At 35.9% G+C, this 18,088-nt stretch overlaps 1 protein-coding gene across 1 annotated transcript; it reads left to right on the forward strand.

The window, feature by feature from the left end:
- Positions 1-11,430: 11,430 nt before the first annotated feature.
- zfp36l2 (zinc finger protein 36, C3H type-like 2) lies at positions 11,431-14,761 on the forward strand. The gene is made up of 2 exons (XM_079594834.1): positions 11,431-11,834; positions 12,316-14,761. Exons 1-2 carry the CDS (start codon positions 11,793-11,795, stop codon positions 13,408-13,410), a joined length of 1,137 nt encoding a protein of 378 aa, XP_079450960.1. The 5' UTR covers positions 11,431-11,792; the 3' UTR covers positions 13,411-14,761.
- Positions 14,762-18,088: the final 3,327 nt, after the last annotated feature.

Consider the following 18,088-nt stretch of genomic DNA (forward strand, 5'->3'; position numbering starts at 1 on the left):
ATCCAAAGAGTGTGTGTTTATATTGTTATAGATTATAAATCAGACATGGTATAGTATACAATGGTCAAAACATTTAAAAAATGTATAAATGTCTTTCTATTATTTAACAAAATATCAAGATATATCAATATATATGTTTCATTTTATATTGCAAATAATATATTATAATATCATATTTAATAAGATTATAAAAAATACATAAAAACATGTAAAGTAAATACATATAAGATATATAATATATATTATAATTATATACAATTTAGTTTTAATACTAGGCTACATATTAAGTTTTATAATTGTATACATTTTATACAAAATAATTATATACATTTAGGGTGCATTTAATTTTATATAATTATATATAATTACATTAAATTTATAAATGTTTTTATATATTTTTATAATCTTATATTTTACATATTATATTAAAATAATATATTATTTGCAATATAAAATTAAATGTATATATTGTATTTTTCAAAATGCTTTGGATTTGTTATAACATTATATATATATATAATATATAAAATATAATATTGATAAAAAAGTAATATATATATATATATATTTTATATATGATCTATGTAGGCTATGTTAAATATGTATTAAATATTATAAATGTTTTTACATTTTTATAATGGTATATATTAAATATTATTTTAAAATAAAAAAAATATATATAAAAAGTATTATATTACATATTATGTTAAGTTTTTGGACATTTAATTCATACTTAAATTTAAAACAGAAATTAAATTCATGCAATTTGTAGTGTGTGTGTGTGTGTGTGTGTGTGTGTGTGTGTGTGTGTGTGTGTGTCAAACTGGTGTGATGTTGTTTTTATTTATGAGTGGTACAGATTTAAAGTTTCATTTGAGCAACAACAGCATTGTTGCAGGATTCTTAATTTGCACCAGTTTAATTTGTAACGTGCCAGTGATTCCCATGATCCTCTTCTCTTGTGGTTCTCATCTGATTGCTCAAACCCTGATTTGGCTTCTTCTTATAAGAATTTCAGACCCTATGCTATAAAAAGACAGTGGAGGCATTATCGACTTATAAAACGGATTCAGAAACAAATTAAAAATTGTCATGTCTAATCTTCTTTGACCAAAAGTACCAAGTGCAAGTGGTACATGTTCTTAAATCTGTGGCCTGATCCAAGTTGTTTACAGTGCTAAGCCTCAGAAGGGATCTGGTTGCTCATAAATCTGGGGCTCTGATTATGTCACAGCGGAGACGAGACACAAAGCCACACTCTCATTTTCACTTCCTCCTGACAGAAGACATACATTTAGGTCAGATATATAGCATGTTTGTCCACGCACATATGCAACTACATCTGCTGTCTAATGCACATATACTGTCCAAACAGAATACAAACTGCAGGGAACTATTAAAAAAAAAAAAAAAAAATTGTGAAAACGGTGCAACATGTGCATGCATACGTGTTCAATCTATAGGCGAGATGTGTTTCTTTACAAAGTGACCACCAAATATTGGCCTGGCAGCATAATACAGCGTTTTTAGTCATTTTCATGGATCCGTGGGACAATTGTGTCACGGTAATGCAAAAAAATGCAAAGGAAAAACTTTTCAGTTTTTACTATATCGTTGTCATGTAAACGTATACCATTAGGTCGTTCATTTACACGACAACGGCATTTTGGGGGCCTGAAAACGGGTTTTTGAAAATTATACTGTTATCGTTTCCGTGTAAACTACAAAAACATGAATTTGTGAACACGTTGAAGTCACGGTGAAAACACCGAAGGTGTTTCTTTACAAAGTGACATTGCCAACTACTGGCCTGGCACCATAATACAGCGATTTTAGTTGTTGTCGTGGTGTTGTCTGAGTGGTGCAAGTATGACGTCACTTTGTAGGCCAATCGCAGTTAGCATCACACTGGTTTCCTCGACAAAACCCCAATAGGATTTTTCCATAGTCTTTTGTATTATCACAAAAAAAAGCTCTGTTATCAACAAAAGTTTATAATACTTACAAGTTTTGTCCATCAAGATAATTTTCACAGATGAACACAACTTGTATGTATTTTGAAGCCTAAATGCAGTCGTCAGAAGTTAAAAGCTAAAGGAAGGCTAAACGAACTACACCACGGTCACATGACTGCAACGTCACCATCACTAAGCTTCTGAAAACTCTTTCAGTTTTTATCTAAAAAACATTCCCCAGAAAGTTAGACTTAGTTTATAAGAGCACAATTATAAGTGAACTGAGTTTACCTGTTCTGATGAAGTTTAATCTCTTGACAGTCTCTGGAGTCACATTTAGCCATTTGTTAGCAACCGCCCTTTTCAAGACACATAACAGCTTAAAAAATGGAAGTGGGGTAATACCGATGTATTTTATTCTGTAGAATAAAACGTGAAAGTGTCTTGAGCTTGTGTTCACCACAGACCTTATTTCAGCCATTTAACCAGAAACCCATTGAAAAAACCCATTGACTTCAGGACGATGCTACCGGAAGTGCTAAAATGCTAACTCGCTTCCGCGTTTTGGCCTAAAAAAATAAAGTCTTACCTGTACTGATGGAGGCACATTCAGACAGATCTGTTTGGTATAATATTGTTTTTAAAGGGACAATATAAATGTAAGTAAATGAGCAGATCATATTTTTCAAATCTAACAATTTTCCACACTTTCTTGAATCGTCTCAATGGTTGAGCTTATGCCTGCAAATAGTTTTGAAAGCAGACACAGAGTCTCCATTTTGCCCTGATTTTACCTAGATTGTGTTTATGAATAGGCTATGAATAATATACAGTAGCCTATAACTCAAAAAGTATTTGGTCAGTTAACCCACACTTACATCCTTAAATTCATTTTGAAGAAAGAAATCACAAGCAAAACATTTCAAAAGTTTGATCAAATAAATAATAGTATATATTGTAAATAATATTTCAAAACGACAGCAACAATATTTCATAAACAATAGAAATATCACATTTTATCAAATAATATTACATTGCATTTTCAAAAGTAGACCTATTTATTGTCTTTTAATAAATGCAAATAAATGAGAAGGCTACTTCTTCTTTACACTTTCTTTCTTTGACATGGATTATTAACAGACTCGTCTTAATGGATGAGTTTAATTCTTCAAATGGTTTTGAAAGACATGGTGTCCATAACTCATTTTGGTGATCATGGTCCATGTGTGTGTTTGTTTGCATGTCTATTCATGTGTTTACATACGGGAGCCATGTCAATGGACCCCATTTTAATTACTGGACAGGATAAACATGTTTGACACACAGTGCACCCCAGCTCTGCTCTTTTTTCTTCTTCTTTTATTAATGCTCTGAAGAAACAGCTGAACTGAGCAGCGCAGAGGCTTACTGAATGATTACAGAGATTGCCGGTGCCGTCCAGACCCCACTGGAACACACGAGTCAAGTGGCCTGGCAGCAGGACGAGATTTTTTCTTGGGATTGTGTGGAATTATACTGAGTATTAATTCAGGTCCCTGCAGGATTCTGTGGGAGGCGACGGCTGGCCGGTCGTTACGGCAATGATAAGGATAAGGAGCAGCTGCTGATGCTCAGTTCAGCAACCCGATTAATCCGCTGAGACTCTGTATTAAAAAAATAAGGCACAGAGCAAGTTTGATTGAGACTTAAGCTCAGGGAAAAATGAAGGGATCTGGATGCTGCATGTATGGGGGTGGGGGGTGAATCCAGAGCACTGGATATATCTCTAGTTTCATCATGGAAAAACACTCCCTAATCTATATTTGAGATGTACTGGATCTTTATCTGGGAAAGATTATTCTTTCCATGATATTTAAGTTAAATAACACATTGTATATGGTTTTGTAGCGTTTCCTAAGCAGCTTGGCAACGGCTTAGCTGAAGAATGTGTTGGAGCATATTTAGAGCACGGCAAATGGCATAATGAGAATGAAAATTGCAGTGGGGGAATTTATTTTGTGTATCAAATGAAATCCTGTTTGTCTATATGTAGTTCGCAAGACTTCGGGATCTCAGTGAGTTAAAGAAACATTATGGGTTCAATACAACTTAAGCTGTGACAGCATGGCATAATGTTGATTGCCACAAAAATTAATTACCACTTCTCTCTCCTTTTATTAAAAAAGAAACTGTGTGACAGTTAGCCTACTGTGTGACACACAAAGGAATCAAATGGGGCAGATTTGTAAAGAAAAACTTCAATAGTATAGCATTTGAAAAAAGAAAAAAAGATAGGGATGCATGATATATCGGCCACAATATCAGCAGTGGCCGATATATATTCATTTTTGTTATGACCCAATAAGAAAATTAGGCCAATATAGTAAAGCCAATAAATAATAGATTATTTCCATCAGCTGAGGCACTTCAGATGTGCACTGTTTCCCATTTTGTTTCTGAACTGCTTAAAATATTATTGTAATCACTTCAAAAAAGGAAAATACAGTTAAGTGCAACATGCTGTCATATAAGCTGTCATAGGCTACATTAAATTATAATGAGAACATTACAATTGTGTACTTGGGACATGGCTTTTAATGGTGAGATTTATTAAATGGTGAAATGTATTAAATGATTGCATATTACTTTCATATTTAACAGGTTATTTATTTATTTTTATTAATTAATTAAACCTATATCTGACCAATATATAGAACCTTTTCTATAGAGTCATAAGATGTGTTACTTTAGTGTAAAAAAAATCGCTAACTAACATTGTCTGTGTAAAGATATATAAAATTTTACAACCTTGTCACCATGACAATGCATTGCGATAAACCTAAACTTTAGGTCCTAAAGTTGTAATTTAATATGCATTAAACCTGGACTATTTCTTTAAACTGGGTTAGGTGCCCATGGCTTTGAAGGAAAACGGCCTGGCACTGCAAACCCACTAATCCACCAAACACAAATACACATATAGACCACACACGCATAAACGCATCACTACCCTCCATCACTACTTTCCGAGCGCCCCATCCCCTCTCGCAGCTATGAATATTGAAGCGAAACACTAATAACAACATGTTAGCATTGTTGCGACTGCTAGGTCTGAATTATTTACTGGTGGACTCTTAATGTGACCACGTTGGGCTACAGACCAGCGCACAGCCTTTCCCTCAGTCAGCTCAGCTCTGCCATGTCACCTTGACCGTGTCACTACAGCTTAGGCGCAGACGGGGGTCAGAGTTCACTCTGCCAGGTTGCATGTTGCGAGGAGGTGAGGTCCAATCAAGCATGAGACAGCTTTTCACTTCCAGTGTCCGTTAGAACCAGCTCCCTCGCCCTGCACATTAATCCACTCAGCAGCATTAATGTGTCGAATGAAAGTTTTATGTGCCGAATAGTCAGCAAATAGTCACTGCTTTTAAAGCACAAATAAAGCCAGGGCAAGCAGTTGTGTGAACATGGTTTGCTTCGGTTATTACTTGTTTTTAATTGTTTATGTTGTGAGATATTTTTCAACAATAGCTCACACCAAATTGAGATGTTTCTTCAAACTCATGTATGACCAGCACAAAAAAATGCTGACGTGCAAAATCCCGAGACAATTTTGAATTTGTCATTTCTAACTTACTTCTGGTAATAAACTGAAAATGTTAGCATTTTGAAAATATGTAAAACAAATATTATTTTTGTAAATAATGTTCATTAATATTATGATGCTTTAATAAATATATTTCAGATTCGGCACTATGTTAATAGCGGTAATAAATAGAAAATTGTCATATTGAAAAATATTTTTTAAACATTTTAAAAAATAAGAAATATTTCAAATTCTGCACTATTTAGGTAGGCTAATAGCGATAATAAATGAAACATTTTAGGTTTATGAAAAATGTGAAACGAAGAGCATTATTATATTATTATTGTAAATAACATTCATTAATATGACTATATTTGTATTATTTATGTATTTTTTTTTAGAAATATTTCAGATTCTGCACGATGTATGTAGTTAATAGTGATTCATATTAATGAAAAAATGTAGTAGGCCTAGTTCAAATTTTTTTTAACAAAGAATATTATAATATGAATATTATTGTATTTATATTTATTTGCTTAATAAATATTTCATAATTTGTGCTATTTCTATACACTGTAAAAAAAACTTAATTTTAACGGGAAAAACTGTAAAAAAAAAAAACTATGGATTAGAGTAGACATGTTAATTGCTTAATAGTTTGTACCCTTACTGTATACAGTGGAAAAACTGTAATAGCTCTCATGGGACATTTACTGTAATTTTACATTACAGTACAGTAAAATACTGTTAAATGTATGGATTTTGGAAGTACACTGTAAGAAAAACCTTACCGTTGCATTTACCATACCTTACAGTAAAGAATACGGTAGCAATTTTATGAACTCAAATTTATGGTGAAAAACTGGCAGCTGTGGTTGCCGGTATACTTTACCGTAAATAATACGGTAGAAATATTTATGTTTTATGCCATTGAACTAAAGTTTACAGTAAAAAACTGCCAGCTGGTTGCAAGCGATTTACCGTAAAAAATATGGTAGTGATATTTTAGGTTTTACGGCAGTGATTTAAAGATTACAGTAAAAAAAACTGGCAGCTGTGGTTGCCAGTATTTTACCGTAAAAAATATGGTAGAAATATTGAAATTTTTACGCCACTGAATTGAAAAGTTTACGGTAAAAAACTGGCTGCTGGTTGCAAGTGCTTTACCGTAAAAAAATACGGCAGTAATATTTTAGGTTTTATGGCATTGAACTTCAGTTTATGGTAAAAAAATAATAATAAAGAAAATTGTGCCGTAAATTTTACCCCCCCCCCCCCCCCCCCCCTCCCCATAAATTTAAGTCCCGTAAAATTAAAGTAAAATTAAAACATAAAAGGTTGCCACCATATTTTTTTACGGTAAAAATACTAGCAACCACAGCTGCCGGTTTTTTAACGTAAATTTCACAGGGGTTTTTTAACAGTGTAGGTAAGCTATCAAACATGAGTAATTTAGTGACGGTCGACTCCTTTGTACAGACGTTCAGATGTTCTTCCATTGATGCACAAGATGCTCACATGATCTTTTTTAAATCATGCTGGGGAACATTATCATCTTCATGCAGGTCCAGTGCTGCTGTCATTAAAGCAGAAGAGAGATAAACCAAGTAAGACTTACCTTTCAAATAGTATAGGGATCACTGCAAATGTTCTTACAAACTGTTTTCTGTTTTTACAAACACGTTCCACTATATTGTGAGGACATCACAAATATAGCCAAACCTGTACACACACATTGTATATGTGGTTTGCGAGGAGGTGTAATGGTTTTTATACTGTACAGACATAGTATATCCCCTTACACTAACCCTACCCTAAACCTACCCATTAAAGAACACTTTCTGCATGTTTACTTTTTCAAAAAACATCACCTAGTATGATTTATAATCTGTTTTCTTCATGGGGACCAAAACATGTCATAATTTAGGGTTTACCAGGTTTACTTTGATGTAAAAAGTGTCATACTGCCCTCTGGTGACCGGTATAATATTGGCATGCAGGTAAAACAGAATCAAAGATGTAATATTTTAAAGAAAACGATTAATAAATTCAAACTATACCCACAACATTGTCCATTACATTTTTTAATTTTGACAAAACTAGCAACTTTTAGCTGCGGGCCGGGCACAACTTTATCTCTTTAATTGTGCAACTTTAATTCTTCCTATTATTATAAGGTATTATTATAATAAGCTGAAATAGCTGATAGTCTCCCTCATTACAGTGAATGTATAATATGTATGACCTTTTTAACAAGGTTGGCTACTTATGGAATGTGAAAAGAAGGAACTGCCTCGCAAGCTTTATTTCATCAGCAGAGGGCGTTGTAGTTCCAGGCAGCCATGACATTCATTCATCCAGTTTCCAAACTGCTTGTCCTCTTTAGGGTCGAGGGATGCCGGAGCCCAGCCCGGGTCCTGGATGAATGGCCAGTCCATCACAGGTACACTTGACATGTGTATACATGTCAGGTTGAAAAGATTTTGTGATTGACAATAAAAGTAATTGCATATTGTTATTTTCTCATTAAACCTCACAAATTGTCACAATAAAAATTATTTCATGTCAACACAAGTTAATATCATCAAATCATGCTACAACAAGGACAGCTCTCAAGCTTTAGATTTAGAAGTGATTCGGCTACCTTGACATACAGTACAGAGTGCTGTTTTGTTCATCTCCGTTGTTGACGTATGCAGAGAAGCGAGGAGCTGGGCACACTTTGGGGTGTGGTGATGGTGTCTTCGATGGGGATGTCCAAGGCACCTCCTTTGGCTAGTGTAATGAAAGACTGCCTGGCTGTGGCGAGGCCAATAGGGCACACTGAAACCCAGAATACTAGCTCTGTGGCATGACCAGGAGGGAGGAACAGCACCAGTTTAGGAAAGACTCCCAAAATGTAATCTGAAAAAAAGGGCGGGTACATTATAGATAAGTATAAATTTTACAAAAATCGATCAAATTGTAATAGAAAATTTTATTATGAGTCAAAATGACAAAATATAGAAATTGTAATGGTTTTTGCTCCTTTTAATATACTTTGTTGAATATTTTTTATATTCACCGTAAAATTGACATGAAATTTGGCTATTTGATCAATTTGATAAAATGCTAATAGAAAGTTGTCTTATGAGGGAAAATGACAGTCAAAAGCCTAAAAAAAAAAAGGGGTAAATTATATACTAATAGAAAATTATTAAATCATTATTCAAGTGAAAAATATAGTCAAATAAATTTTTTTACAATGTGTTTTCCTCCTTTTTAAGATTCTTTGTTAATTATTTCCTTATTTAGTATTTAAATATTTATATATTAAGCATAACATTGACCTGAAATCTGGCTACAAACCAAATGAAATAATTTCCTATTTACTATAAAATTAACAACATCCAGCTAAAAACAATAAAATTAACATAAAATCCAGCTAAAAACAATAAAATTAACATAAAATCCAGCTAAAAACAATAAAATTAACATAAAATCCAACTAAAAACAAAATCCAATCAAATGCTAATAGAAAATTTGTTTTATGAGTTAAAATTACAGTCAATATGACTAAATCATTTTTTATAATGTGTTTTCCTCCTTTTTAATATTCTTTGTTAAATTTTTTTTTATTTAAATAATTTCCTTACCATAAAATTTACATGAAATAAAAAACACAATTCAATAAAATGTGGAAAAATATTTCACGATTGAAAATCAGTCAAAATGACTAAATCTATTTTTTTATGTGTTTTCCTCCTTTTTATTATTCTTTGTTAAACATTTCCCTTTTTAGTATTTCAATAATTTCATACTTACCATAACATTTACATTAAATCCAGCTAAAAAGTACCTTAAATGAACCTTAAGGTCAATGTAAGCATGAAAATAGGGTAAAAAAAAAAAACCTGGCTAAAAAAGAATATCGCCACAGAGGAGACGCCTCTGACGATAATAACACATAGGAGCAAGTTGTGCTTAGTAGTAAGCGAGCGGCACAGACCGACCCAAACCGGTCTCATCTCCGTGCAGGGCCCTGGGTGCTGCAACAGATGGAAGCCGGGGTTAAATTCAGCTCTGGGTGTAACCGTACATAAACAAGCTGAGCAGACCTCAAACATGGCTTCTGGATGCACTACGGCCATAGGGAAGTTCCTGGGTCGGAAAACAAGTGCCCCGATCTGTCAGTATTTTCAATGAGAGATCAATGGACGACATTCAGCAAATATAACACGGTATGAACCTGCGACAGACACCAGCAGCATCTTCAAACGATAACAGTCCAGTCAGTGTGACTCGACACAGCAACAGTACAGTCAGAGAAAGAATGTTCAGCATTACCATGTGTATCATGGAAGACAATAAACGTTCCCTTATGGGCCGTCCTCTCTAGGGGTCGCCTTGGATACTCATTGTGGACATCACAAAGAAGTCAGTGTACAGTCCTGTGCAGACGCCTTGGCAGCCGCTCTGGCCATAGTAGCGATGTTCCCTCTCTGTGCAATGATGTAATGTTTTGGAATGATCGGAGTCAGAGTAATGGATGAGTGGTTTCTGTGGACAGAGTTTTGTTTGAGAGTTTTCTTCCTCTTTTTATTTTTTGATGGGTTGATTCAGTTGTCCGTGGACCACGGCTGATCTAAGGCTTGAGCTTTGCGTGTCATTTAAAGCTCTAAATTGAGGGTTTGTAGCCAAGAACTGCATCTAGAGTTCTGCCACTTTCCCTATCCACTGTGAGCAGTTCATCTTTAGTTTATATACACAAGTTGAATCACGCAAAATTAGATGGTGTAACGCATGTAACACATGACATAATATATGGGTCTAATCATACGGAAAGCCTGTGGTGAGGAGTGCTAAGAGAAACTGCCTATTTAAAAAATGATGGGAATTTCACATGGATTGAACTTAAATAGTCACTGAACTAGGATCCCACAAACATAGGCCGCTCTCCTTTGAGTCAATGAGTTCAGTGTGGAAACAAATCCTTTTCCGCTTTAGTAAATAATACATAAATGTAACCATTTGGGCAGACAACATTTTAAACAGTTATGAATATAATAGAATGTGTTTACTAGTCAAACTCATATTCATCAATCAGCATTTTAGAATGATTTCTGAATGATCATGTGACACTGAAGACTGAAACTTTTATTCAGCAAGGATGTTAAATTTATAAAATTAGTAGTAAAGATTTATATTGTTAGAAAACATTTCTATTTTGAATAAATGCTTTTCATTTGAACTTTTTATTCATCAAAGAATCCTGAAACAAAACAGTTATAAGTTATATTTTGAATGTATATTAAAATTATTCATTATTAATAATTTAAAAAAAAAATTGTAGGCCAATAATATTGTACAATATTTTCTGTATTTTTCAGGCTTGAGACTTCTTTCAATGTTTTTTTTTAATCTTTGAATGGTAGAGATACATACACAATGGATTGTTCCTGATGTAAAACTGCACTGCGGATAGCGCTGGTAAATAGTGACATATCAGCATCTTAATTCTTGTCTGTTATATTGCACATAAAAAGAGTTAATAATCTGTTCCAAAAAATCCAGGCATATTGCCAAGCATTGCCAAACTTATTGTATCGGAACATCACATTTGAACATATAGGGGGCACTGTAGAGCTCGAAAGACCTGAAATGTGTCAACAAAAGGGAAACTTCCAAAATGTTTAGTTCCTTGCCTGGGGTCCTCCATAATTAAGAACTAGGCTACTATTAGGCTTTGTAGAAAAGAAAAAAAAAGGTAAAACAACATTAGGCCTATACATTTAATGGCACATAGGCTACTCAAATATGTGCAATTTTGAAAGTAGCTTAGATGGAGAAATTCAGCCTTAAAAATCTAGTGTCAGACCTCTTGCGGAGAGCTACAGGAGGAGGAGGAGAGGAGAATAAGATTTCAAGCACCTGAGTTCAATTTCTGCTGTGTTGAATTGTCTCTCTTGAGGCACGCAGTGCTCACTAGGGCACTAGAGGGGGAGTTACCGAAACCACGTGCCGGGAAGGGCGGGGCTTCGGGCAGGCACTGTTGAAACTTTTTCAAGCTCCGCCCTTTAACAGCTGCAACGCATTTATACACATGTGCAAACTTTGCCCATGAGCGACACTCCCCAAAACCAGTACGGCTCAACTCCAAAGAACTCCATCGACCTTTACCAACTCCGTTTGAAGACGCAAACCCCGTTCAGCCGTGGATTTCTTTGAGAGCACAAGGATCCTTCTCGGTCCGAAAACTTTCCCCCCCTCTGAGCTGGAACTCACTATAGAAAATGTCTGCTTCGGTGCTGTCTTCCATATATGATTTCGACATGGTAAGCGTTTATATTGTAAAACGAGTTCTAGAAGTTTTTTTTAATTAACTTCTGTTTGTTTTATCAACTTATTTTGATATTTTGTTTATCTTGTTTTTTTTTTTTCAATGTATCCGCGATGGCAAACTTGTAATGTGAGAGCTCCATGTTTACTAATGTTACCACTCACTTGGCTTTTGTGGCACTTAAGGGAGAACGCGAGTAACGAGTTTTGTTTTAAAAAAAATGTTTCCCGCTATTTGTCACAAACTTTGATATTTACATATTTGTATTCAACAAATTATTTAGATTTTGAAATCTATTTCTTAGACACAAATTGTAAATTTAATGGCAAGACAAGCTGATTCAGATCAGTTTTGTCATTTAACATACACTGTTTACTTCTCAGATGTGTTTTTGGTCTTGTCAATCTTTAATATTTTTTTACACTTGCTTCTTATAGTTTCTGTCACTTAGGAATTCTCTGTTTGGTTTCTTTCAGGAAAAAGTCCCGAATTCAAATGCAATCTTTCTCCAAAATATGCTGGAAAAGAGGAATGTCGGGGTCCCATTTGCTGCTTCCAACACCAATACCAATACCAACAGCAACAGGTCTTTTGGTTATTTCAGGAGTAACTCAACAAACCACATGGACTTCAACATGAGCAACAGGCTCCAGATCGGTTTTGAGAGCTCAACACCTGCCTTCATGAATAAAGAAAACAAGTACAGAGACCGTGCGTTCAGTGACTCAAGTGAACGCAGTCAACAACTTCAGGAAATCCTTCAGCAAAAGTCCGGCTCTCAGATCAACTCAACCCGCTACAAAACTGAACTTTGCAGACCTTTTGAGGAAAATGGATCTTGCAAGTATGGAGAAAAGTGTCAGTTTGCTCATGGCTATCACGAATTGAGAAACCTGTCCCGCCACCCGAAGTACAAGACTGAGCCGTGTCGCACATTCCACACTATCGGTTTCTGCCCGTACGGCCCCCGCTGCCACTTCATTCACAATGCAGATGAGCGCAGAGCTGCTTCAAGTAACACTCAAGCGAGGCTCAGTGGTGTCCTGGGAGAGAAGGAGTCATCAAACCCATTCCTGAGACAGCGGGAAAGACCGAAGCTGCATCACAGCCTGAGCTTTTCCGGCTTCTCCAGCTCCTGCATCAACGAGTCCGTGTTGATTGACAACCCAACATCCCGCACACCCCCACCACCCACCTGCGCACTCAGTCCCAGTTCACATTGTCTGAACGCGTTCACTTTCCCAGATCAGGATCTTAAGGCTTTTCTTGCCCCCATCATCCCTCAGACCCAACGCGCTTTTACCCATCAGACCAGCGGTGGCTTGTACGGTAACATTCAGACCAACACATGCCCCCCGTCGCCACCTTTCAAAATGAGCCACTTGCGTCCACTCTCCGAGTCTCCAGTGTTCGATTCTCCACCGAGCCCGCCGGATTCCCTCTCAGATCCCGAGGGGTACCTGAGCGGCTCTTGCTCTTCCTCCGGCACAATCAGTGGCTCGGAGTCGCCCAGTATGGACGCCAATAGACGTTTGCCAATCTTCAGCAGGCTGTCGATTTCAGACGATTGACTTGATATTGTTCTAGCCTTTTACGAAAAGTAGTGCCAAGCCAACATGAGTTTCAGGTCAAATATCAGTCTCAGCCGTTGGTTTTCTCATGATTGAGATGCGATTTATGTATATCTTTTCTCATCTTTTCCCTACAATGACATACCAAGATGATGGCTTCAACAGTCTAAAACAGGGGAAAAAAAGGCCTATTTAGAAGCAAGTCTTGGGAAAACATTCCATATGTTTGAAAGTGGTGTGAGCGCACAAGAACTGGGACTCATAAGTTGGCCATGGAATGTCACTGCAGAATTTTTTTTTTTTTTTTTTTTTTTTTTTTTAAACTGTGTGGTATCATTGCATTTTGCATCATGCTTTGAAATCTATTTAACTTATTTATTGTCATTTGAAAGTATAGCCTTCAAGGATAAATTGAGTCCGTATGGTATTTATCAAATCTAAAGCAATACACTTATATTCCTGTTTAAATTGTGATCGCCAATATTAATCTGGAAACGGTTGGGTTTGTCTCACAATAATATATTTTTGTTAACTTGTCTATTTTACTGTAAATAGGTAAATAATTTAAGATTGTATGCTATTTATTTCGATTTTGTTTACTGTGTGTGTATCTATATTAAAAAGTGGGAGCGTCTGATGAGGTCACGCTGTGATTTCTTGGGAGGGAGGGGAGTGTCAGAGGATCTATGGGCATTTGTAGAATGTAGCCTGTCTTATGAGGTCGTTTTGGCCGTAAAGAACTAACTGACTTCACACCTACAAGTAGGACTTTTTCCTTTTTTTAATTTTTTTATAAATCTTTATCAACGGTAACTATAACGACAACCAAAAAAAAAGTATCCACTTGCACACAGTTGCATGACGATTGCTGTCTAGTGCCAGAGAATGTAGCACTTTCCTATCTAGAGGTTAATAACTAGCTATTATGTCCCTGCTGGGGTTGAGGATCCCACATACTGTAGCTTAACCTAATAAAGCAGTCGCTTTGGTGTATATCTAAAGCCAATCGAATTGAATGTAGCTCATAGATCAAGATGCTTTTTTATGGTGAATGAGATGCTATTTCATTGTTTATTTTTCTACATTTAGATCATTCGATCACACCATTCCTAATGAAAGAAACTCTGCCTTTCAACTGTGCTTCTCTACACATGCTGACTGGGGATATTAAGGTTTGTAGTTGGTTAATAACGATTACTTTAACTTTGTTGATGAAGTAAAGCAACACTGAATGTAATAAGTGAACGTCAGCTGGAGGTAGAGTGTGTATAGAAAGTGTGCAGAGTAAATTTGTACTGTATGTTTTTTTATATATATATAGAACTTCTAATAAAGGCATTTTTGAACAAGATGATGTTTTGAGGAGTTTTTATTCAGTTAACAGTGGAATATGCGAGTCGTTTATTGCTCAAGAAGGGCATATTCATGCAGTGTCCTGTAAATTATTGTCTACTTTCTAGTCTGTTTTCCCGCCCTCCTGCTTTTCTTTAAGGAAAAATTTATATTACAATGTCCTGGAGTTTGGTCTCTCCTGGCAGAATGTTCAATAGAGGCCTGCTTTGCGTGAATGGCAGAAAGTGAAGTATGAGGGTGGTGCAGTGGCCTTGCACAGCGATCTGTGGGAGGTAGTTTATAGACCTTCCCGGTTAGCAACAATGTCCAGTGTCTCCTCACTGGAAATGACCATTAGTTTATGCAGATGAGGTCAGTATCATCATATAAAAGCAACTTAAAGACTCTCCTGTAGCAGGCCAATGTATGAACTACTCTGTGCTGGTAAGAAACGGAATTGGGAAAACGCATGCAGACATGTGTATCAGTGTTAAGGGTCTGTTCGTGAAGATAAGCGCTCTGCAAATATTTAAATCCTAAGAACTTTTTAGACAAAGCTGTTTAAGTTAGAGGCTGCGTAATGTATGGCCTCTCACGAGCATATAAAGTTGATAAACGCTCAAATGATTGCGTTGGCTTATGTGAACATTTATGTCTGGATCCAATGTGCTTGTGTGTGAGAATAGTGGGGGTCTTTTGCGTGTCAGTGTGCATGTGTAAAAGAAAGGTTGTCGGCCATTAATGAACCACATCTCACAAAAGCAGGAAACCACTCTGTTCGCTGATTAGGGACTCTTGGGAGCAGAGCTATTCCTCTTGGATATTTTCCACTACCCCTCTTTTGTGATTTATATGGAGTAGGCTTGAGGCACAGAGTCATTTTTCAAATATGAACACATTCTGTCAAACTTTTGAGTTAGAATATTAAATTACAAAAGATAAAAAGATCTGTATTTTATTTTTATTATAATAATTGATTGAGGTTTATTATAATGCATGTTCATAGTTCACTATATTCATTACATTTAATACATATGCATACATATACGCACACACACACGCACACGTGTGTATATATATCCCCAAATCTTTGTTAGATGATTTAATTTCGATTTGACAATGATTTTGACGATGATTTTATTTGTTTATATGCTGTTTTTAATACAAGACCACTTACTTTTATATTTTGAGGAACAGGGTTGTTGCATTGAAGGATAGAGGACAGGCTCCACTTTGGCTCAGGCTTATCTTCAGCAACTGAGCACCTGTGACAAACAAACCAACTGGCCTGTGCCTTTCCTGTTTTGTTGTCAGAAATGTGTGCTTGGTGCTAGTTTCAGTGCCTCCATGCACAAGGCAAGGAAGTCCCACCCTCCTCCTCCTCTTCCTCAAGTGCTGGAGTCTAAAAAGCACTAAGTGAACACTTCCTTCCTCGTGCAAACAGTCCTATACTCATAACCCCATGTGTTCTGCCTCTGCGGTAGCCGTATTGTCTTAAGCGTTATCTGAGAGCAACCAGGGGAAAGCCAACACAATATAGTTCAGTGAGTCATAAGAAAAGTTACAGCACATCACATCCATAAACATGAATTCTGAAGGGTGTGGCGGGCCAAGAGTTTACTGGCCTGATATCGCCCTCCTTGATTTAGTTGCCTCCAAGATGGGCTAGATTCCAATGGAGCAATAGTGATGCTTGGATTGACACAAACTCCACCATATGGACTCAAGGGGACAGGAAATCTCTACAGTGGATGGATTCACTGGCATAATAGAATCAGGGACACAGAAATAAACCGCCGAGCATGATGAATCTGCCGTGTCACACAGTACTTTCAGTGCAAAACAATGAATTGAAAGACCCCATAAAGAGCAACGCACTCAGTAGGGGTCTAAACTAAAGGAAATGAGAGGCCCGTCTGGGATTTGAATCAAAATACTACAGCACAGAACAATGGCACAACCTGTTCTCTCCACAGAATTCATGTGGTGACGTTTGCCTGCTATGGAAGCCTGTTTCCACCTAAATAATAATAATAATTAATACAAAAATAAGGTTACACTATTTTAAGGTGTCATTGTTACAGTGTCATATTTAAGTACTGAGTAATATTAAGCAACTACATGTACTTACTATAGGGTTAGGGTAGGATTAGGATTCAGTTGAGGGTTAGTTGCATGTAATATTACTATGGTAAGTTTACAGTAAAAATAATTTACAGTACGATTTCAGAATTGTGTGTTTATATTTCTTCATGTATGACAATGTGACTTAAATCTCCAAACATGACTTCATATTTCACAACTGCAAATTTTTTCACGAAATTAAGACTTTACTGTATCTCACAGTAGTGACTGTCACAATTTGGCTATTTCTCATTTTAACTTTAATAAAAATTTTCTTTTACATACTCTAAAGTGAAAATAAACTTCCATAACTTGCATATGTGGAGTCTGAGTTAAAGCCCTGCTCATTTGATTGGTGTTTTGCCAGATGCTTTTTTCTTTCACTACGTCAGTTTAAATTGACTTATCTTTAATGGAGCTCCTGCCCGACTTTTATGATGTTGACTCATACAGGAGTAAGTCACCCTTCTGATCCTCCTGCTATCCTGGCTGCTAAATAGGTCAAGCACACACTCATTAACATACAGTTTGCTATGCTAGAGTCTACACTGACGTCAGTATGAAGCGTACACGAAACTGACCTTGAGCGCAAGGCTGATGAGAGAGAATAGCCTTTCTGTTTCTCCTGACTGGAAATGGGATGTTCTCATGTAATCATTACCTACCTCCTTCTGTGGGGTAAAGAAAGATCCCTGGATGTGTAGTTTGCAGACAAACACCAAAAGAAGAAAAAAAATCCAAATTTGTGTTTAATGAACGAGTAACTGCTTTTGATGTTGAACTTGCATACTCTGCATTTGAATACATTATTGGCACAAATATGCTTTCCAAAAGGTAAGCCACGTGTATTTTTCATGTTGACATGCAGGCAATCCCAGAATGCACTACGAAATCACTGTGTAAAAACAATCCAAGATGGAAGACAAGGTCGCAAGGCAAGACAATAATCTGTTTATTCTTGCAAAAACGTATTTAAAATACATGCTAGATAGATGTAATCACTGCAATTTAAGGAAATATATTTTTCAAATTGGCAAAATATAATACAAAACACATTTTTATATATTTTGGAGGAATATATATATATATATAAAGTTTATAAATATATAAAAGATACAATATATTTCTTGGCCATTTTTACTATGTATTTTTAGAAATTCATCCATATATATATATATATATTATATATAGGGAAGTTTTTAAACTTCGTATTTTACCCAAA

Source organism: Phoxinus phoxinus, assembly GCF_949152265.1.
Source record: "Phoxinus phoxinus genome assembly, chromosome: 21".
Classification (NCBI taxonomy): domain Eukaryota; kingdom Metazoa; phylum Chordata; class Actinopteri; order Cypriniformes; family Leuciscidae; genus Phoxinus; species Phoxinus phoxinus.

What these genes read in the sequence shown, in the direction of transcription:
- zfp36l2 (XM_079594834.1), top strand. Translation starts at nt 11,793, where the DNA reads ATGTCTGCTTCGGTGCTGTCTTCCATATATGATTTCGACATG. An exon ending in CCATATATGATTTCGACATG is followed by an intron (nt 11,835 to 12,315) that starts GTAAGCGTTTAT and finishes GGTTTCTTTCAG; the next exon opens with GAAAAAGTCCCGAATTCAAA.